This window comes from Ambystoma mexicanum, chromosome 8 (assembly GCF_040938575.1).
Source record: "Ambystoma mexicanum isolate Mex_15411 chromosome 8, UKY_AmexF1_1, whole genome shotgun sequence".
Classification (NCBI taxonomy): Eukaryota; Metazoa; Chordata; class Amphibia; order Caudata; family Ambystomatidae; genus Ambystoma; species Ambystoma mexicanum.
Window position 1 is genome coordinate 1,103,667,140 of NC_090929.1, and position 23,354 is coordinate 1,103,690,493.

The following is a 23,354-nucleotide window of genomic DNA, read 5'->3' on the forward strand; positions in this document are numbered from 1 at the left end:
GGTTCTGAAAAATTGCTGGCAGTTCAATAGATTGGTTAACATGGAATGTGGAAAGGAACTGTGAGCTTGTTCTTATGTATTGTGAGACAGGGTAGAGATTGGGTTCTAGAGTGTGAACACTCCAGTGCTGGGCTTTGTTTTTGGTTGCTGCATGTGGTAGTATCTGTGCAGGGTCACAGGTATGAAGAGGTAAACCCAATACCTCCAGTGGACAAAATTGTAGAAACAGTCCTGGTTACCTTGTAATGAGAGATTATTTGAACGACCCTTTAATAAAAGGTTCTGACGCTTGTTGCTGTGTTGCATAGACAGTGACAAGGTGGCAAGGTGTGCGTGTTTGGTATGAACTTCTCCTTGCCCCTGGTTCAAGGAGTAACAGTGTAGTGTTCATTTAGTCGCCATGCGCACGCGCCTGCAACATTCTCCCCAGAAGGAACACTATTTTACTTTCCCCTGCGCATGCGCAGTCATCCACAGATGCCTATTACATACACATGCGCACACAGGGAGTCAGAACGAGGACTGTGTTCTTCGTGCACAGTCACTGTAGCACCCACTACGAGCAGGCAGCAGGTAAAATTGAGGAACAGCCTGTGCTTTCTTCTCCCTTTTTAGAACCTTTAGAAACCGTGTGATTTGGAACTCATCTTATCCTCACTTAGAATGCTTTCTATTACATTTTCAATGTGCTGAACCTGGCCGTTAATACAACAGAATTTCACTTCGGCACTACGCTTCATTTCCTCACGGTTTTATTTTTTACATAACTAACAGCACCGGAGCCTTTAACTAAAGGGTCCGTGTAGACACAGATCCGTTACTAGAATGCCTTGAGGCTCTGCAAGCCACTTGGCAGACGGCTTAGAACCTTGGTTTCAGCTAGATACAAGTCACGGCTCATTCTCGCCACATGGCTCCTCATCACCTTTGTTCACAAAAAACCCTTGCAACCATGTATACACATGTCTATCTACTTACTCTGTGTCTGCTTAGCTGTGGAATTTCCCACACAGCTCTGGCACCAGTGGAACGCACTAAGCACGCTGAAAACGCAGCAACCTTCTTTTCACATTTTCACTTGTGTCTATACTGCCCAACCAGGCCCTACGGGCTCTCGCTCTTTAATTACGTCTGGAACCATCCTACATTTCCCTTCTCTTAACCCTTCAGCCTCATGGACCTTTGCTGGTAACTGCAGAACCTATGCATCTGGCAGGAATTACCTCTAACAGAAGAATACCCTTCCCCACATACCCGACCTGGTAAGAACCACAGATCCGAATTGGTTTTGTTGCCAACCCAATAGACCACCAACTAACACCAGTTCCCTTTCTCTCTTTTTTTTCTCCTTGTCCAATCCTTGTTCCTTACTCTACTTTGCCCCTTTTGTAACCATGATGAATGCAATACACTGTTACTTTGTATAAAACCTTAATATGATATCCTCACTAAAACACGCACACTTTGTCACTATGTCTCACAAATGGCTGCAAATGTATTGGCCTTTTCAACATGTAACATAACTGCATGATTGTGACCCTCATTGCATACCATTGTAAACAATATCAGCCTTGAGAAAGACCTGCAAGGGTTGAAACATGTGTTTGCTGACCACGTTTTCTAGACATTACTGCCTAAACTACAAACAAAATATACACCTTACCAACACAGCAACAAGCGTCAGAACCTTTATTAAAGGGTCGTTCAAACAATCTCTCATTGCAAGGTAACCAGGACTATTTCTACAATTCTTATGTATTGTGACAAAGGGTTTTGAAATGGACAATGCTTGGAGCTCACTTACTTTCCTTATAGAGGTGATAGCTATAAGAAAAGCAGCTTCGTAAGTGATATCCCTGAGGCTTGCATTATGCATAGTCTCAAAGGGGCACCGGGAAGGGGGGCATGAGCTTACTTAAATTCCATTCTGGGAGGTGGATCTGCAATTGGGCGATTTAGTCTTTTCAACCCTCCCATGAAGGCTTTCATGACTGGAATTTTCCACCATGCAACTTTGCTTTGCAATGTTGTGTAAGCAGAATGTGCAGCTAAATGGATTTAAGGAAATAAAAACCAGACAAGAGTCCAACAAGTGAAGTAACAAACAAACAAAACAAAACAAAAGGTGAACAGTCAGTGTGGTTTACATTAGACTTTCTACACCATACTACAAATCTCTTCCATTTGTTAAAGTAGCAATGTCCAGTGTTTGGTTTATGCACGTCTTAATATCTACATGCATCTGCTTGACTTCAGGAGACAAGCTGCTAAGTTGGTTGCCTGAGGATGTGGCTAAAGTGTTGACCCTTGGTTCTGTGACATGTTTTAAGGGCCGATTAGCATCATCGGTGGGCAAACTGACATCTTGCGTAAGTGGGAGTAGCATGTCGGACGTATCCATATTGGAGCAACTAGGATCATTGCCACGAGTTCTCGATTCATTTTGTGAATTACTCTGTTCAAGAGTGGAGTTGGAGGAAAGAGGTGTATGCAAATATCCCTGACGGACTGATCCACAGAGCGTTCCGCCTAGTCCCATTCTGAGGAACCTGGAGGCATAAGTTTGGCATTTTGCGTGCTCTTCGGTGGCAAACAGATCTATGTCTGGATGACCCCATTTTGAAACATTTTCGTTCACAATGTTCCAATGTAGTTCTCACTCGTGTTCTGAGGGATTACTTATGTTTCTGCTTAGTTTGTCTGCTAGTCAGTTGTGTTCCCCTGGAACGTGCTGCGACAAGTAAAATCTGTCTCTGAAGAATCCAATACCAGATTTTCTGTGCTAGTTTGAACCGAGTTCGAGAATGCGTTCCACCCAGTTTGTTGATGTAAAACCTGTTGGTCGCGCTGTCTGTGATAATAAGTACATTCTTCCCTGTTAGATGGTGTTGGAAAGCTTGTAATGATTTGTATACAGCTACCAACTCTAGAATGTTGATGTGCCTCTTTGCTTCTGTTTGTGTCCACATGCCATGCACTGTATGGTGGAGGTAATGAGCTCCCCAACCTGAGAGCGATGCGTCCGTTATTGTGACCTGTGTAGGCAGGTTGATGAAGGATTTTCCCTTTAATAGGTTCTCCTTTGTCCACCATTGAAGCACCAACACCACAGTTTGCAAAACGACCACTAGATCATCCCAATTTCCTTGTGCCTGTGACCATTGTTTTGCCAATATTCTTGCATTGGATACATGTGCTGCCTTGCATGTGGCACAATAAAGATGCATGATGCTATCATACCAAGAAAGCGCATCACTTTTCTGACTGGTATCTGGCGACCGACTGTATAACACGGGAACTATAGCAGCATGTTCTAGAACCTCTCGTTTTAAGGAAAGAAATTATTGCCCCTAGAAATTGTTTTACATGGCTGGGAACTAAACTCTCTGGTTATGAGCCAGTTGTCCAGATATGGGAACACTGAAATCGTTTGTGTAGGTGTGCCGCCACCACTGCTAGTACCTTTGTAAAGACCAGAGGGACTGATGCAATCCCGAAGTGAAACACTTTGAATTGGTAGTGCGCAGACACCACTTTGAATCTTAGGTACTTTCTGTGAGCTGGCAACATTCAAATATGAATGTATGCATCTTTTATATCTAGTGTTGCCATGCAGTCTCCACTCTGGAGTAAAGGAATGACCTCTTGTAGTGTTGTCATTCTGAACTTTTGAGGTTTGACATAAGTGTTTGCTGGTTTTAGGCCAAGCACTGGACGCTTAGTCTTGCCTTTCTTTGGAACAAGGAAGTACGCAGAATAAATACCATTGTTGAACTCTGCTGGAGGGACGAGTTCTACAGATCCCTTTTCCAAAAGAGCCGCTATCTCTGTTTGTAGAATCTGGTGTTCTAAAGAAGTTTTCCTGTTTTTTGGAAGATGATTGCACAGTACTTCTATAAACTTTACGCAATATCTGTCTCTGACAGTTGACAATACCCACTTGTCTGATGTGCTCCCCTCCCAAAAATGGGTACATTGAGAAAGGAGATCCCCCCCCCACACCCCCCTCTCATGACGTGAAATGGTAGGGAACCTGAAGAAGGGAGTCCTTGCTTGTCATGAGTAGCTGAACCTCTGGTGATTTGGCCTCTACCCCTACTTCCCCCTCGCCTAAGTTGCCTTTGGAAGGAGGACTGATAAGTTGGTAGTTATCCCCGATTGGTACATCATGAGCTGGTGACTTCCCTGGATGTATAGGTAGACTGGGCTGATGTTATAGCGTATTCTTCTGCAAGATAATTGAGTTAGTTGCCGTAGGACCCTCTCTGCATGAAGGGATCATTTGCAATCTGCCCCAGAGTTTTCATGGCGTCATGCTCCTTTTTACCTGTTTCTAGGGCGCTGTCCACTGCTTTGCCGAATAGAACATCATAGTCTATTGGCATGTTAAGTGTGGCTTGAGTTTCAGGTTTGACCCCAGCATTTCTAAGCCACACGTGGAATTTGAGGAGTTCCCTCTGCTACAAATGTGTAGAGACTCTTGTACACCACTAACCTGCTCTTCTACCTGGTTCCATTGCACTCTATTGAAGCTAGCCATAAGGGTTGTATCATTAGCAATACACATCTGGAACGCAGCTGACGTTGCAGCCTATTTCCCCAGAGTGTATTTATTTTACTTTTCTTATCTGGTGGTGCTTCGGAAGTAGCCAACGGTGTGCTAGCTCTCTTGCAGGTAGTAGTTACCACTAGAGGATCCAGCTTCAAGTCACCCTTAAAGGGTGCTGGTTTAAAGCACTTTCTATTCGCGGGTTGACTGCCCTGGTTTGTGCAGGTGTTGAAAGGGAGGCTAGGAGATGTATCCTAATCAATGTACTCACCTATTTGTTTTTTCTCGTTAAGGATGTCGTCAACAAAGTCAGTGTCTTCCTCTGACTCAAGAGTGTCTCTTGTCTAGCTTTTGTTAAGAAGGTCATTATAAAGCAGCTGTTCATCAATAGGTGAGGAAGAAACAGGATTGTGAAGTCTGGAGATGGCACTGTATAATCTTCTGGGTCATCAGGGTGTGTGCCAGGGTCATCTAAAAAGGCGTCCTCTTCTTCGTCTGCATCTAGCTCAATAACACACTCCTCATAAGAGCTAGTCTGGTCTGGTCTAGCCATTTTGGATAGGGGATCCCCTCTCTCTGGAAAGATATGTTTGTTCTTTATTGGATGTGGTCTAATTACGCCATAAAGGAAGCCATTTTATCCATAGCCTTCCCAAATGTTTCTTTAGTCCAGGGACTATAAGATGTGGTGTCTTGGAGAGGAAAGGCCATTTCTCCCTCTTGACTATGTTTTTTCTTGTGAAGTACCTCTGCTAATGTGAAGTTGGATCCCGTCTATCCTGACCTTGGTGTTTCAATAGACGTCGAAACAGTGTTTTCGGCACCTGCAGTGGCTGTTTTGGTGACTGTAAAAAGATATTGTAGGTGCAGAACTGCTTGTGCTTGGTGAATGTTTGGGCTTAGAAACATACGCCAAAATGCAAGCCTGGGTGCAGAGGTTTTCTGAGGTGCAGAGCTGCTTGCTGAAGGGACAGGTTCTGCAACTGCTTTTCCCCACTTCGATAGGTGAGCTGAAATGCGTCACTCCCAACCCTTCTGTGTGTTCCATTGGTTTTCCCTCATCACCCAAGGAAGCCTCCACAGCAGTGAAAGAGGCCTGTCTTCCTGAGCTGGGGACGGGCAACTGGGATCCTCCATTTCCAGACTGGATGCCTCCATCCATGGCATCCCTTATAGTGCTGGGACTCTCCTGCTCTGCCGCAGATTCCTCTGCCCCATTGGACTATTTCGCCTATGCTTCAGCTTGCATTGCTTAGGCTGAACAGCGATTTGACCGCCGATCAATGTTTTTGGTCTGAAGAGCTTACACGCTCGACATGTAGTTTCCCAGTGGTCATGAGGGAGAAAACGGTTACACATGCTACGTGTACCTTCCAGGGAAAACTTTCGACTATACAACAGGCAAAATTTCAAAGGCGTTTTTCTCCATTATAAGCACTGGAGGATAGTGAGATGTAACAATTAATGGGGAATATAAATGGAGGGAAATATCTAAAAGATGTTAAAAATGTCTCCCCCCCCACAACCCCGCTCTCCATACTGGGTAGGCCGTCACCGAGGCTCTTGGATCTCGGGATGATGGGAAGGCATTGTCGAGAGTCACAGGATTCATCAAGCCAACTTTCCGAAGGCCAGAGGTGAGTTATTTTAGTTTATAATTGTTAGAGGCTTGGTGACAAGCAATAACTCCAAAACTGGAACTCTGCGAAATGTGACCAACCCGATGGCAGAAAGAAAAAAAATCCGAGGACTTCTGCTTGTGAAGGACCATGGATACAGTACATGTCACAGGAGGGGAGTATTTCAAGAATACCCTGTCAATGTCATTTAATACCCTGCACCAACCACTAGATGTCGGGCCTATGCAAAGCATGTGATTCCAAGCAGCTGTATATTGGAGATGGACGTTTAGGCGCGACTGATTCGGTGCCTGCATTCTGGTACGGCTGTTTTGCTGCAGGTCCCCTCTCGGTGCACCGTTTGTCACAACTAGCAGGGCGCAGGGACCTCATGTCGCCGGGATGTTTTGCTGCAACAGAACGTACAATTGTGCACTTGGTCAACGAGTGTCTGAATCGTCAGAAATGTTCAATGGCTGCCCTCGTGTGGACATTTTTGTTAAATTGTTAATCAAGTTGTATTATTATATTCAAAATTACAGGAGGAGCTCTACAGTATGATGATCCAAAATACTAACTTACAAAAGGCGTCTGTCATTGTATCTTTTACCATGCTCAGATTGAGCACATACTCCCAAAATTTAAATTAAAGTTGGGTGTGCTCTATACACAGCCTCTCGGGATTCATTTTTCCTTCTCTTTCTTGAAAAATTAGAAATACGGATAGGTTATATACATGTTTGATTGTACTCAAGTGAACTTCCGATCCTTGAGATGCTTTTTCAACAAAGCAAGCTATTCTCCTATTTAACATATTTGAAAAAAAATAATCCCTCTCTCGAGCAAAGGGGGTCTGACCTAGTATAAAGCCTTTGGCAAAATCAGGCATGCAAGCAAAATTGGCCTCATGCTCAATATTGACCAACGTGAAATGCAAAGAGGACTAGCTTGCATTTTAGATGCAGTTCAGAAAACAAAAAATCCACAGGTACTCTCAAAAACATAAAAATTGGAACTTCATGATGAAAGCGAGTGCAAACAATTTGACTATGCAAAGCCCACGCTTCGAACAGCCAACACTCTCAGACACAGCCTCCCCAATGTGCTGCATGCCAGGCCTAAAACAACAATCGGCAATTCCCTAATGGGTGGCCGAGAGCCGATTTGGAACAAGGGTGGCTTGCACATAGGCTACAATGTCAGCCATGTCTAAACGACCCTTGTGCCAAACGATCGGCGCCGAGTTGGCTTTCGCGCAACAGTGGCCACGCCGAAAGGGGGTCTGCGGCCACAGTTATGAGCCAAAACATGGCGTACCAGATCCACAAAACTCCGAAATATTTGTGCATATATATATATATATATATATATATATATATATATATATATATATATATGTAGCGCAATAGGAAAAACATCAAATTGGAATTATCTAACGCACAAGTTACACAAACAAGTAATCCCCTCTCACACACCACCCCTAATGTCAGTCAGTAGAGCCTACTCTACAAGCAGTGTTCTCAGTACATGGAGGTTTAAGGAACAGTGAATTTACCAAACCTAAAAGAAATAGAGAGGAAATGGCAAGTTGCACTGGTAAAAATAAAGATGGGGAAGAAAATACATTGCAGAAGTCAGCGCTAACAACAGAGGCCATTTATGCATAACCAGGAAAGAACCTCATTTCATTTTAAATAGGTTTCTGTTCAAGATTAGCTAGACTTCATGAAGACGGGCCGATACCACAAAGTGCACAAAGTATGGCACCTTCAGAAATCCATAATTGCCCCATTCATCCACGTTCATTGGAGTGCTGCAAGACAATTCAGTAGTCATTTTACAACTTTAAATTGTTGAAAAGAACACAAAAGAGCTCTAATTTTGTAGTTTCGGTTCAATTGTAATTCCAAGTTGGAAAATAAACTTGCTGCAAAATGTATAAAATCGAGGAACCCGCACATAGCTCCCAGAAACATGGCAATGGGACAGCCTTTCCCCGATTTCTGACTAACCTTAGATGTACCAGGTGTTTGTACAAGGAGCTTGCATTTCAAAATACGTTAAAAGACACAGTTAAAGCATGGGGGGAAAACAAATTCTGCAAAAGGATAGGGTAACTAACAGCATGGGGATCTGTGATTTTATAACAAAGGTAAGCGGCACATAGCTACTATGATTTGGTGGACTCCGAATAGCTTTCTGCTGAATTAACCCTACTTCCATTTGCATTGTGAGAAGTCAAATTTTAAACCACCAAGTCAGCTTTAGCCATGTTTGAAGCTCTAAAATTGGTAAGTGTTCTATACAGGGTGTAGATTCAGCATGGACTTGTAAATTAATGAAGTGTGCTCTCATAGACAATGGTGTAAGAAAGTACTTTGTCCTGGCCACCACGCTGTTCAAATGTTTTATAAAAATGATATGGTGGTTCATCTAGTAAATTCGAAGGGAAGTGTTCTAATAGCACAATGCCTGGTTAAGCGTTACAGCCAGCACCACAGGGCTCCTCTGTGTAGTATGTGACTGCACCCAAGTTAGTGGTCCCAGGCTAAAGGTATCAAAAAGGGAAGCTTGGGATACCACCTTTCACAGGCAGTTGGAGACTCAATTTGCAACTTGCTCATGGACCATAAAGCTGGAAGTAACAAGTAAAACAAAGGAGAAGCATGAATGCAGGCTTCTATTGTTGGTTAGAGCCTGGATTCCAAAAGTAAAGTGTAAAGAGAAGACAACATGTTCTAATGAGTGAACTGGAAGCAGACTGTCAAGGCTTTGAAAGCTTCATGTATTTCAAGAAAGAAATTGTTATCAATGAAGAAGAATTAAAGGTAACAATGGACCAAACCAGAAGTCCATCCACCATTTGCACTCCCGATATTTAGCAGAATACTTCCCATAAGCTCAAGCCAGAGTAGTCAATGGTGAGGGGCTGAAGGAGTTTTAGTCCTCTACATCTGGGGAGATTCAGGTTGCCAGGTGAAGAAGCCTCCCATCTCAGAGCTGGGTGTGTGTTGTTTAGGGGTCCTTACTTTCTTTGCCAGAGGCAGCAGCAGACCAAATACAGGTTTAATTGAAAATTGGAGGGCCAATGCATAGATCAGTCCTTCTAGGAGTACAATGATGGAGGATAGCACAGGGGCAACACGCTGGTCTTGGAAGCAAGAGCAACAAAGGTTAGAATCCTGGATCCGCGCTTAGAAACCGAACTCTGGTACAGTATTAGACGCGTTTTAAAAAAAACAAAATAAAACAAATAAATGGCAAACCTTTCTCCAAAATGGATGGTGACAAATTTTGGGTTCAGGTTTCCCACGCTGCATGGACTATACTAGCGAACAGCTACTGGAATTGCATATTACATTCAAACAAGAGGTTTCCAAACCATTGCAGTCTATTAGAAAGCCCTCGCTGTCTGTTTCTCTGGGCTAAGTCGGATAAAGCCATATGGGAGAACCTTTTGTCAAGGGATGGCTGAACGGCAGCCTCCAGCGATGCATGCTACACACATTATTTTCCAGAATGATCGATTGATCAGTCCCACAATCCACAAAAAGAATCTAAAGTAGGACAGTTTCCATTACTAAGGCAACCCTTACAAATATAAGAGCACTTCAAGCCCAATACTTTAGAAACAAACAAGGCTGCATAATGGAACCCGATATTCATGCAGCAGAGCAAGGCTGCCTTACATACAATTCATGATAGGACATTTTCCTGTAGCAGCCTTAATGGCAAAGTAGAATATTCATACATACCCTGCCAATGCACGTACTAGAGATAAGGTTTCTGTTGAAACAGACATCCATTTCTTGATACATTGTCCATAAGAACAGCTTGCTACAATGAATTGGCCATTACCTCTTTTTGGAGAGTTTAAACTAATAAAAGATTTAGAGACCCGAGTATGAAGTCAACCATTCCTGCTCCAGTTCAGTTTGATGTATTTTGATGGCTCGCATGTAAAATTAGGTGACTGTCAACAACAAAAATTCCTCAATATCGGGGAAGAGAAGTCCAAATAGGAGAGGACGTTTGTTAAATTGAGCAGGGTCTCATAAAAACGGTCACTGTGACATGTTCTTTTGTAACAGATTGCTCATTTTGTTTTTCTTAACATGAGAAATGTTGTATTTTTAAGAACACGTGCATAAGTTTCAAGAGTTGGCACATTGTTCCATGTCAGGTATAAATCGCTTATCCAGTTTTTGTAGTCCTGCACTAAAAAAGGACCTACAAGTTCCAAATGCAAAAAATATAGAAAAAAACAGAACCACCTAATGAAGTTGTACTTACTTGGCATTACGGTCCTGTTGGCTGAGCCCCTCTCGACACTGCTGAAGATCTGCACAGGTCCACCCTTCATCCAGTATACTGCAAAGATAAGATTTCACAGAGAAGTGTGAGAAAGCATTCAGGCTTCTGCATAATGCACCATCACAGACTGAGCTAGCAAAAAATAGACAAAAAGGGTGCAATAGTGCTGAGGCGCTAAAATACATTTTAAATGCCCAAAAGGGGGAAATCAAACACAAAGACCGAGCACAAAGCAGTGTGAATTTGACTTGGAAGAGGGGGGCAGGTTAAAGAGTGCCACAACCACAAAGAGGTGGGGCGCTGCAGGGCTTTCACCAAACAGAGAAAAGCATATCACTTTAGAAATCTTTTTACAATTTATTTTATAATGATTTGCACAGCCTTGATGAAAAGCTAAGGATCGAAACATGTGTCAGCAAGGGTAAGATGGATTACAATGAACTGTGTTAACTAATCAGATTTAAAGTGATTTGATTTGGATGTAACTGAGGGAAAAAAACAAAAGTTTGAAAAAATTGATATTTCAAAAATTGGATACTTAATACGAATTGTGAAGTATAACATGTGGGAACAAAGGTTGCCACCCTTTTTCTAACTGAGGATTTCTATTACTATGCAGTGCTAGAACATTTTACTTTCCACCCATGATTAAGGTCAGATGCCCTCAATAAAACCTCAAAACCAAGGAGCAGCCTCGGGGTACTTTTATAAGTTATAGGTCAGCGTAATAAGAATCTGCAATAGAGTTTTGTCAGTTGACATTACTAGAGGTAGTTTTCACTAGAGACAACAGTATGAATGGCAATGTTCTTGTTCAGTGATACCATAATGGTGGTAATGGCTATCTTTGCAATGTGTGATATGCCAAGTGTGGCTGAATATTTGAGGACTGCGGAATGTGACAGGCAGCAGTGGAAAGGCTTTCTAAAGGGACCTCATCGGGAGAGACTCCATTTTAGGGGACAAAGACTGGAACTCCCTAAAGCTACACATACTGTGGGCCCACATAGGATGTTTTAAAATACCATAAACTGGGAAGTACCAAGAGGCGGACGAAGAAACACCCAATAGATGAACAAGTTACTTCTTACCTTGTAACGTTCTTTCGATGGGATGTTCCTCCGACGTATTCCTCATCTATGATATTTGTATCTCCAGCTTGCTGGCCTTGGAAAAAAAAATTCCCAGTAGAGGGCGCTGTGCGTGGACGTCCGTCGAGTAGGTGCTCCTCGACGGCCACCGTATCGACGCCAACGTCATCATGCCTATAAATGGCCACGCGCAGCGTCCTTTGCTCAGTTCCGTTTTGTAGAGTAAAGTAGTTATTGTATGAATAGTTACTACCCTTGAAGGAGCGTAAACTGCAACCACAAGGGAAATGTTACTGCGGGGATGGATGGGAGGGGCGATAAGGAATACGTCGGAGGAACATCCCATTGAAAGAACGTTACAAGGTAAGAAGTAACTTGTTCTTCGAAGGGATTGTGTCCTCCGACGTATTCCTTATCTATGATAGACTCCCATTGCAGTGGTATGTGATTGGAGGCGGGAGTAAGAGATGCCATATTACCCTTTAAGAATGAACAGAGTGTAACACAGCTTTGCCAAATCTAGTCTCTTGACTAGAGGAGGAATCCAGGCTATAAAATTTGGTAAGGGTATGTGCGGACCATGTGGCAGCCGCACATATGTCTCTAATTGGTACCCCTCTTTGAAGAGCTGAGGATGCTGCGATACCCCTGGTCGAATGAGCCCTTAGATTTTGAGGGGGCTCTTTCTCTGCCAGTTTGTAGCATTCCAGAATGGCTAAAATAATCCATCTGGAGATGGTTTGTTTGGTTATTGGTAATCCCAACTTATGTCCTGCGTAACCTACAAAGAGTTGGTCTGCTTGTCTAATTTTAGCATGTCTACTGATATAAAAACTCAAGGCTCGTTTAGGGTCCAGCCTGTGTAGTCTCTCTTCCTCTTTCCCCGGATGGGGAGGAGGATAGAATGAAGGTAAAGTAATCTTCTGAGTAATGTGAAATTCCAAAACTACCTTTGGGAGGAAGTTAGGCTTCACCTGTAGAACTACTTTGTCCTTGTGAAAAGTTGTATGAGGAGGTTTACAAGATAGGGCTTGTATCTCGCTAACCCTTCTAGCAGATGTTAATGCTACCAATAAAACAGTTTTGAGGGTGAGAAACTTCAATGAACAAGAGTGGAGTGGTTCAAAGGGAGCACCCTTTAGGAAGTTTAAAACTAGATTTAAGTCCCATAAGGGAACTTGGAATGGTCTTGGAGGGTAAACATTAGTTAGACATTTAAGGTATTGTATTACCAATGGAATTTTGAAATACGATGGCTCCTCTGCAGTGCGCTCAAAGATCGATAGCGCTGCGAGATAGCCCTTAATAGTGCCAACTTGAAGGCCTGAATTTGCCAAATAAAGTAAGAAGGATAACACTGCAGGTGTACCACATGAAAAGGGTTCGATTTTCTTTTCTCTGCACCAGCTGCAAAATGTATTCCAACGGCAGCGGTATAGAGTTTTAGTTGCTGGTCTTCTGGCCGAAAGCAACACCTCCATGACGTCATCTGGAAGGTCCCAATCCTTGTACCTCAACCTTTCAGATACCAAGCGTGAAGGTTGAGGGTCTTGATGGCTGGATGGAGAACCTGACCTCCCTTCTGCGAGAGAAGATCCTCTCTGTACGGTAGACGAATTGGAGGACAGATGGACATGTCCAGAAGGTCCGGGTAGCACGTTCTCCTGGCCCAATCCGGGGCAATTAGGATCATGGTCTTCCGAAACCTTCTCAACCTCCTGATCATTTGAGGAATGACAGGGACCGGAGGAAACGCGTACAGAAGTGGGAACTCCCAGTCCACTACGAACGCGTCTTCTAGAGCTCCTCTCGGGGGAAATTTCCCTTGAGCAAAATCTGTCGCACTTCCTGTTGATACTGGTGGCGAACAGATCCACTTGAGGGGTTCCCCAAAGGGCAAAGATCTCTTGAAGGACTTCCTGAGCTATCTCCCATTCGTGGGAGACTGTTCTGCCTGCTCAGAGCGTCCGCTGTCAAGTTCTTCTCTCCGGCTAGGTGAATTGCCGATAGAGAGATTCCTTCCTGAATTGCCCAAAACCAGAGCTGCATCGCCTCTCTGCACAGTGGCAGTGACCCTACGCCTCCTCTTTTGTTGAGGTAGTGCACGGCCACTGTATTGTCCGTCATTATCAGGACGTTTCTCCCCCGTACAGACGGCAGAAAAGCCTTCAGTGCCAGTCTGAAGGCTCTCCGCTCCAACAGGTTGATGTGTAGTCTGGACTCCGATGGAGACCAACGACCGCTGATGGTCAAGTCGTTGGCATGGGCTCCCCACCCCGTGAGTGAGGCGTCTGTGACTACTGTTATCTCCGGCCATGGTTGCCAAAACAGTTCTCCTTTCAAGATGCTCTCTGGAGAGGCCCACCATTAAAGGTCGTGGGCTACCTTGTCCGGAATCCGGAGATCTGCCATCCTCCCTGAGAATTGGGACCACTGAGTCCTCAGTGCCCACTGAAGGGATCTCATTCTCAGGCGAGCCTCTGGCACAAGGGATATGCAGGATGCCATGAGGCATAGCAACCTCAAAAAGTCGTAGGCTGGGAGACTATGGGCATTTTGAAACCTGGTGAACATCTGCAGAATATCTTGAGCCCTCACCTCTGGTGGCGAGGCTTTTCCCAGGGACGTGTCCAGGACTGCTCCAATGAACTGGAGTCTCTGTGATGGTATCATCTGTGACTTCTTTAAATTGAGGGAGAAGCCCAGCCTGTGAAGGGAGTGGCAGACATAATCTAGTTGGATCCGAGCTTGTTCCGAAGAAACTGCTCTGATCAACCAATCGTCCAGGTAGGGGTAGACGTGAATCCCTTCCCTCCTTACACTTGCAGCCACAACCGACATTAGCTTGGTGAAGGCCTCGGGCAGAGGTCAGCCCAAATGGCAGAACTCGAAATTGATAATGAGAGTTGCCAATTGCGAACCTCAGGTACTTCCTGTGCTTGGGATGGATTGGCACATGGAAATAAGCATCCTGAAGGTCCAGAGATACCAACCAGTCCTGAAGCTGGAGGGCCTGAAGGATCTGAGAGAGAGTTCTCATCTTGAACTTGTCCTTCCTGAGGAACTTGTTCAATTCTCGTAAGTCCAGGATGGGTCTCAGTCCTCCGTCTTTCTTTGGTATGAGAAAGTAGGGGGAGTACCAGCCCTTGTTCCTGTCCGCTACAGGTACCGGTTCTATGGCACCTTTCTCTAGCAGGTCTACAATTTCCTGCAAGAGGAGCGGATCCGGCACTTTCAGAGAGCTGTTCCCCGGTGGATGGCTCTGAGGGATGCGTAGAAAGGGCAGGCAGTAACCTTGGGCAACTGTCTCCAATGCCCAAGCATCTGACGTAATAGCCTGCCATTCCGTCAGATGGCGAGTTAACCTGCCCCCTACAGGTGTCTTGTGATGGGAGACCTCAAAGTGGTTTGGGAGCGGCTGATGCAGTTGCCGAAGGTAAAGCGGCTCCTGCTCCTGCTGATGCTGATGCAGCTTTCTTTTTTTTACCCCGTCCACCACGGGTAAATTTTCCTTGGCCTCTTTGAGCGGGCCGTCCTCTGCCTCTTCCATATGAGGAATAATAGCAAAAGGAACTTCCTCTCCAAGAGGATCCTGAGGGACGAAAATTAGTTTGGTGGATTGCAGCTTCTAGTGACTTGGCTGCTGCTTTAGATGTTTGTAGTTTTTCCAAACTGTCATCTGCCTTTTTACCAAATAGGGAAGAGCCGTCAAAGGGCATATTTAAAAGTCTGGCCTGTACGTCAGAAGCAAAGCCGGACTTTCTCAATCACGCATGCCTGCGGATTGTGGTACTTTGCGCCATGGCCCTGCTGATACTGTCAGTAGAATCAATGCCAGTTTGAAGGGACTCACACATTGCATCTTTACCATCTCTGATGATATTTAAAAATGCGTCCCTTTCTTCTCCTTCGTGGAGGCAGTCAGCCGCTGATGAAGCACACTCCCAAAGAGTGTGGCTGAACCTAGCAAGCGTACAAGTTGCATTAATAGATTTTAAAGCCATGCTACAGGCCGAGAAGACTTTCTTAGCCATGGCATCATATTTATTTATCATCCCTATCCTGAGGAGCAGTGGGGTATGCAGATGTACTGCCTGATGAAGTTGCAGCCTGGACCACAAGACTCTCTGGAGTAGGGTGCTTAGATAGGTATTCAGGGTCAGCAGCAGATACCCTATATTTCGCTGATAACTTCTTGTTAACCGCAGGGACAACTTCAGGAGTTTCCCAGTTAGTTAAAATCTTTCTTTGTAAAGCAGAATGAAAGGGAACCACAGGATCCTCCTGTGGACCTTTATCCAGAATATCTGTGAGGTCATCCTGCTGAAAAACAGGTGAAGGCGCAGACCAACCCATGAACTCCATAATTCTTGACATTAGGGTTCTAGGTTTCAGCATGTTCCCCTGGGTCTGGTTTGACAAATTCCACTTCTGGGGAAATGTCTAGGCCACTTGCTTCCTGCAATGCATCCTGAAGGTCTTTCAACCTTCTTTCCTCAAAGGCAAAAGTCTCTGGTTCAGGTAATGTGGTCCTCTGCAGCCCAAAAGGCCTTTCTTGATCAGAATCTTCCCTTTCTTCAAAAATTGAAGTTAAGGGGGGATGCTCTGGTCTGTGAAATGGTATAAAACCCATCTCTAAGGCAGAGGGAGCCATCATCAGTGGCCTTGAAAAGGTCGATGTCGTTGACGCCGATGTAAAAATCCTCTAAGGCGCCGACAAAGGCGTTGAGAAAACTGGAAGAGGCCTCAAAGAACTCAAGAGGATCGGAATCCTGCTCGAGGATGTCGACGTCGTGTCGGAGGCTCTCGGTGTAACCGTTGGCTGTGGAGTAGCCGTGGGTTTTTCTTTTATCGGCGTCGATATCGGCGCCGGCGTCGACTCGATCGACGGATGCATCGAAGAACCCTTCGATAACGGCGTCGATGGCGCCAATCTATGCTTCGAACGGGCTTTCGACGATGGCGTCGAGGATGCTTTACTTCCCAATGGCTATTGGCGCTTTCGGGTCGACTCTTTCGCCGGGTGCTTCGACTTGCGGCGTTTAGATTTTTTGGGCTTTTCACCCGGGGTATCACCCTCAGCTGACTTCGAGGGGGTCGAGGCCGCTTTCTCGAAGACGCTTAGCATATTTTTTCTGAATTCCTCCCACTCAGCTTGAGAGCTGTGTTTTGTGGGGCAATTTACTCTTTCAGGGGAACTAGAAGACGACGATAAAGGGGATCTTCTTCGTCTCTTTTTCGAGTGTCTAGACCTCGACGAGTGGTGGGAGCCACTTCGAGACCTAGACTGAGAATGCTTTCGACGGTGAGGAGACGAATGTCTCGACTCTACCACGGAAACTTTCGAGGAAGTTAAAACTGACTTACCTCTCTTGAGCTTCCCCTTACGCTCCTTCAAGGCTTTCGCCGTCATGGATAGGCATTCCTCACACTCCGAACACTGGTGTTCGATTCCCAGACACCACAAACAGATCCTGTGAGGATCCGTCAATGACATTTTCTTCCCACAGTCTCGGCATTTTTTGAAACCGGACCGAGGAGTCGTCGGGTCGGAAGAGGAAGCCATCGAGTACGAGTCGGTTTTCTCGAGGAAATATGAATATATATCGACTGACGAACTGAGCAACGGCATTCCGAGGCACACGAAGCGCGGAAAAACGGAACTGAGCAACGGACGCTGCGCGTGGCCATTTATAGGCATGATGACGTCGGCGTCGATACGGTGGCCGTTGAGGAGCACCTACTCGACGGACATCGACGCACAGCGCCCTCTACTGGGAAAAAAGATTTCCGAGGCCAGCAAGCTGGAGATACAAATATCATAGATAAGGAATACGTCGGAGGACACAATCCCTTCGAAGTTATCTTACGGAAAAAGAACAGGTCCCTTTAAATCAGTAAATTCACTCCACTGGGACAAGTACACTGATGAAAGTGCACTCAGAGAGATGAAAGAAGAGAGAAACGCATATGCAAGCTGGGCGAAGGCTCACAACTGCATAACACCTGGAGAAGACCGAAATAAGGGTACCAGCGAATATTGCAGAATGGGACGCCAGAGTTACGGCAAACCGGAAGCATGAGAAATAGACAGGGCAGGACCCTAGGAGAAGCTGGTGGTAAGACCACAAAGGAGAATCTGTGGTGGACAGTGGGTGCACAAACCATTGCCGATGCTTTTATATCAACCTGCAAGATCTGTCAAAAGACTGCCAACACTCCCGTGCCACCCACCCCTTTACATTCTTTACCAATAATTGAGGTTACATTTTCCAAAATTGCTATGTATATAGTGGGACCCCTTGAAACCTCAAAACTAGGGAATCGCTTGCTCCTTGTAATGCTGGACTATGCCACTCACCATCCAGAAGTCTTTCATCTGTGTAACAATACTATGCAACAAAATTTGAAAACACTGGTTATCTTTCCTCTCCACAGTAGGGTTCCCAAAAGAAATCCTTATGGATTAAGGTACAACCTTTATGTGCCTCCTGATGTAACAGGTAAAAGAGATACTAAATATTTAAAACTTAAGGACGTCAGTGTATCATCTCCAGACCGAACGTCTGGTTGAACGCTTCAACCAGACTTTAAAGAGAATATTACGAAAGCTGGTCGAGTTTGAAATGAAGAATTGGGACAGGATACTACCTTGGGCCCTCTTTGCAGTCAGAAACCCTCCCCAAACCTCCCTGGGCAATTCTCCATTTGAGTTTCTCTATGGATGGGAACCTCGAGATGTCTTAGACATGCTGAAGGAGACCTGGGAGGAGAGAGAAGAAGCCCTATTACCAATTTTTCAAAACGCACAAAAGTTAAAGTCCCATATGAAAGCAGTGTGAAAAATTGTAAAAAAAACATCTGGATCAGGTCCAGGAACAACAACAGGTTGTCTATAATAGATGTGTAGTCACCTGTACCTTTGCGGTTGGACAGTGAGTATTAGTCCTCTTAACCATGTCAGAAAATAAAATGATTTCCCAACAGCATTTGTCCTATAAAGTTCTGAAACAGAAGGATCAATTATATTTCTCATATGACAACAACGGCAGAAAACGCAGGTCCATCATGTAAATCTACTTAAGGAGTGGAATGGAAAATAGATCACAGCGAGAAGACCACTGTTACCATGGCAGCCGATTGCCCATAATACCTTTATCTTCCCCGAGCTGCCCTCCAAACAGCCCGATATTAAAGATTTACTAAATCAATTTCCTGAGGAATTACCTGAACAACTGGGGAGAGTTTTATTAGGATATCAGCTGGGAAAACCATAAACCTCAAGCCTTCCAGAATTATGAGGCCTGAAAAAATGTTTATCGAACAGGAAATGGAGGACATGCTTAAGGCTGACATAGCCGAGCATTGAGAGTGCCCCAGGTATTCCCCTATAGTCTTAGCCACCAAACCCGATCAGTCCTGGCGCTTTTGCATTGACTTCTGGAAACAATCTCATTATTCAATAATTACCCGATGCCAAGGATCAATTAACTCATCGAAATAATTGGGCTTAGCTAAATACATATCAAAATAAGCCATTTTTCTGACACCACAGGACTTGTTTCAATTCAAGATCTTGCCTTTGGCCTTCATGGAGCCCAAGCAACATTTCAGCGGTTAACGGACAGAATACTTAAACCCTAATCAACCTTCTGTGGGGCTTACCTGGATGATATTGTGTTGCAAAGTGATAGCTGGCCTGAACATCTTAACCTATATGCGATCACCTGGGCCCTAAAAACAGCTGGCCTCAGGGCCAACCCCAAAAAATGTTGTCTTGGGCAGTCCACAGTAAAATATATGGGCTTTTTTTCCATCGGCAATGGCCTGATTCAACCACAAACTGAAAAGGAAAAGGTGGTCCTGAAAACACCCACCCCCACTTCACCTCCAAGACCGCCCCCCAAACACCAAGACTAAGAGACCTTTGTGCCTTCTTGGGTTTGACAGGCGGGATAGGAGATTCCTCCCTAATTATTCAAGCATCACTGCCAACCTAACAGATAGGTCAGATAGCACAGCAAGTAGAGCGCTCACTTTGACATCCATGCAGAGCCTACTGATGCAGGTTTGAAACCCGGCAGGGCCAAACTCTGCCTTTCGTCCTTCCGAGGTCAATAAATGAGCACTACACACCATGGGAAATAATAAGCAGCGCTCAGATGCCTGAGTGTTTGTAGCGCTATATAAATGCAAAATTATTATTATAAGTTGAAAAATCCTGACAGTTTCCAGGGCCTGAAAAACAGCCTTTGCAGTGAGCCCATCATTAAGATGCCAGGTTTTCATGAGTTCTTACTGCAAACGGATGCCTCCAAGCTTGGCCTAGGAGCTGTACTCTCCCAAGAAAACAAGGAAATTGAGCACCCTGTAGTGTACACAATCCGGAAACATTTCCCCAGGGAACAGTCTTATGCTACTGTGGAATTGGAAGCACTGGCCATAAAATGGGATGCCACCCACTTACGATATCACCGAACTGGCAGAAGGTTTCAATTAATTACCGATCACTCTCCACTGTCCTGGATGAGTTTTTCGAGAAGACACCAATGCCAGAGTAATTAGATGGTTCCAGGACTTGCAACCTTTCTATTTTTCAGAGGACCATCGAAAAGGAAAAGAAAAGGAGAATACCTATTTTCAGGGCCAATTTTCCATAAGTCAAGTAGGGGAAGTCACAGAGATAAGGGCAAGGGTATGTGACGAATCAAGGGAGGCTAGGCAGGCGAGTCCGTTCCGCATTACCCTTCATAGGGGAAGAGACAAGTCGGACCTCACCGGGTGAGCCTCCCACTTAGGTGACAAGGATTCCTGTTCCCATGAGGAACTTCTTAAAGCTACACATACAGTGGCCTATATGGGATGGTTTAAAATACCTAAAACTGGGAAGTACCAAGACTGGGATGAAGAAACTCCCAATAGATGTTTCCATTTTATGGAAAAATAACATGTCCCTTTAAGTCTGTATATTCACTCCACTGTGACGAGTACATTGATGAACGTGAATTCAGAGAGAGAAAAGAGGAACAAATATGCAAGCCGGGGAAGGCCCCAAGTTGTGTAACACCTGGACAAGACAGAAACCAGGAAGTCTGAGTTTCAAACTCACTCAATATTGCTGAACGGGAAGGCCAAAGCTACTTGAAACACTTGTGTATAGGCGCGTTATAAATGCCATATCATATACAGCAAACCCGAAGCATGAGAAATCAACAGGGCAGGAGCCCAGGAGAAGGTGGTGGCGAGACCACGAAGGAGAATCCATGGTGGACAGCTGGTCCAGAGACCATTGCCGATATCACCAGCAATAGGGGGCCACAAGGAGTCCGGTCACGCAGCCAAACACCTGAACACTGCAGAGAAGCTAGAGAGTATGAGGAGCGATACACCAAAGAGAAGGAGTCAACGATCATGACCAGAGCGAGGGTACCTGAGGAAGAGGGCTCCCATGACATTCCCCTTCAAGAACTAAGGTAACGGGGAGAACGGGAAGTGTGGCAGGTCCCAAGGGAATGATACCACACAAGCAACTTGTCACAGTAGAAGCTATCAAACAGTTAACCTGGAAGCAAATAAAACGCTAAAATTGCGATTTAAGAGAAAGATATATTGACGAGCTGAATAATGGGAGAGAAAACCAGTGGATAAGAATACCCTGGGAAAAGGGGAAGTAACTAGATATTCTCTACACGAAGAATACAAAAGCCGAGAGAAAGAAAGATATGAACCAGAGTTTAGAGGAACTCAGCAACTGAGGCACAGAGAAATCCAAGTAGGCCCAAACCAGTTGAACTGCAATCATCCGGGTAGGAAAGTCCCTGAGAGCAATAATACCTTCCCAGGATACATTGAGATTAACTGCCAAGAACATAGATCCTATAGCAGATGCCCAAAAGGGACTACTAAAGAGGAGAGAAAACTCAATGGCCCATTTGAAAAACTAAAATGATTGATACAAGTCATGAGAGACTATTTACCTATTGTATAATAAAGAGAATCATTAAGACTGGTACTAGAAGTACCCCCGGAAAAGGGAGTCATTCTCCGGACCAGAGTTAGTTTTCAAAGTGGCAAGGTCAGCTAGGGTAGTTTTGGACAGTGGACTTATTACTTTGGACATTCATGACTGACAAATGAGCACCTTAGTTAGTAACATAGGTAGGGACCCCCAATAGTGGTAGGGAAAGTTAGGCCTTCGAGTTTTACTTTAATAAAATATTGTACACCATGTCCTCAGAGAGTCCGGGTCCTTCTTCGGACTCACCACACTTCTTATATGTATTTGGCTCAGTGGCAGAGCCTGATGAGTGAGGTTGCAGTAATCGCCCTCAGTAGACCCCCACCCTCATTGCCTGGTGCAGTCCCCAACCTCTCACTAAGCCTGCGCTGGCAGGGCACTCAATTTAGTAGAAGAAAGTGTGCAGAAGTGTGCTAGACTTGTCGCCCAGGTTGCTAAACAACCGAGTTGAGATCTGCCCCCGAGCTCCTACCCTGTTCAAGCCCTTCTGGGGCACTGCCAGATTGTGAATTTGTTCCTGCTGCCTCTTCACCCAAAGAGAAGACTCAGCAGAAAAAAACAAGTTAAGTTAAAGTGTACTGTCAGCGTGCTTTTTTCATTGCAATACAAGCAGTGTGTCTGTGCATCTGTGAGAGAATGTGTATGTATACATAGGTTGGTGTCAGAATGTATGGGTGTGTCTGAGTTAGTATGAGGTTCTGTGAGACACATAAGGGTGGCCTAATAATAGGAGCTACTATTAGGCCACCCTTATGTGTCCGGCATTGCAACTATATATCCACATAGATTGCTGAAATGGGACAGTTATGGAATTTTGTATAATTGTTTATATTCACAAGTCACTGGAGGTGAAGGTGTATCACAATTTTCACCACGTACTACTGAGTTTATAAACCTTGTGGTAAAGATCCACACTTGGACATGGATCTTGCTGTCAAGTGTGTCATTTAAACCATTAAAATAAGTAAAAGAAGACCTAAAAGTTAGGCAAAAATATAAGAAAATGTACAGCAAAATAATTAATGCTTGTACATTTTGAATGAGTCAATTGTGTTTGTTTGCGTCAAAATACTGCAAATATTGTGCATGGTACACTGAAGCCAAGGTGTACACTAGGGGCGTCACGGTATTGGTTTTATGGCAGTATGATAATTTTCTTTCCAAATGACAGTATATCATGGTTATCACGGTATAGCAGGTGGAGTTAACTAAACTTAACAAATATTTTCTTAAAGGACATGAATTGTCAGCATTTTGAAACTTGTCTCTGCACATTTTTAGCTGATCCTCCAGGAATCTAAGGCGGCTGCAGATTTGGTCTTCCATGGTGCTCACGCTGATCACCTTGAATGAAAGCGTGACCAGTGGAAGTGTTAAAATGCCCATTTTGAGCAATGAGCTTGCTGCTCAGTCACAGGTCATTTGGAACCCCATGGCATGAGCATCATGACCCCTTGCTGCGATCAGTCATAAAAGTTTGTTTTGATAATGCTTTATCCCTTTAAAGGGAGAAAAGTCACCCATGTGAGGTCTGAAAGCCCATGTCATTGTGTTTCTTTTGTCAAAATGGCATAGTCAACACACTCACCGAAAGGTTGCATATTGATCAAATCACTATAGCGTGTTTACCATCTGCCTGGTGTTTATAAAGGTCTGATGTTGGAGTCACCACTGACCATGTAATCCTAACAGGACAGTTTTCAGTGGGTGCTGTTGATTTCTTTCTTGATTCTTGTAATACATTTTCATTTACCTTCTTAAAG

At 44.6% G+C, this 23,354-nt stretch overlaps 1 protein-coding gene across 5 annotated transcripts in view; it reads right to left on the minus strand.

Annotated features, from left to right (window-relative positions):
* ATP13A2 (ATPase cation transporting 13A2) overlaps nt 1-23,354 on the minus strand; it is a 749,950-nt gene that overhangs the window by 329,377 nt on the left and 397,219 nt on the right. For all 5 annotated transcript variants that reach the window (XM_069611124.1, XM_069611127.1, XM_069611125.1 and 2 more), the window contains exon 7: nt 10,462-10,539. In XM_069611124.1, the coding sequence (XP_069467225.1) occupies nt 10,462-10,539 (78 nt within the window). The remainder of the gene's footprint in view (nt 1-10,461; nt 10,540-23,354) is intronic.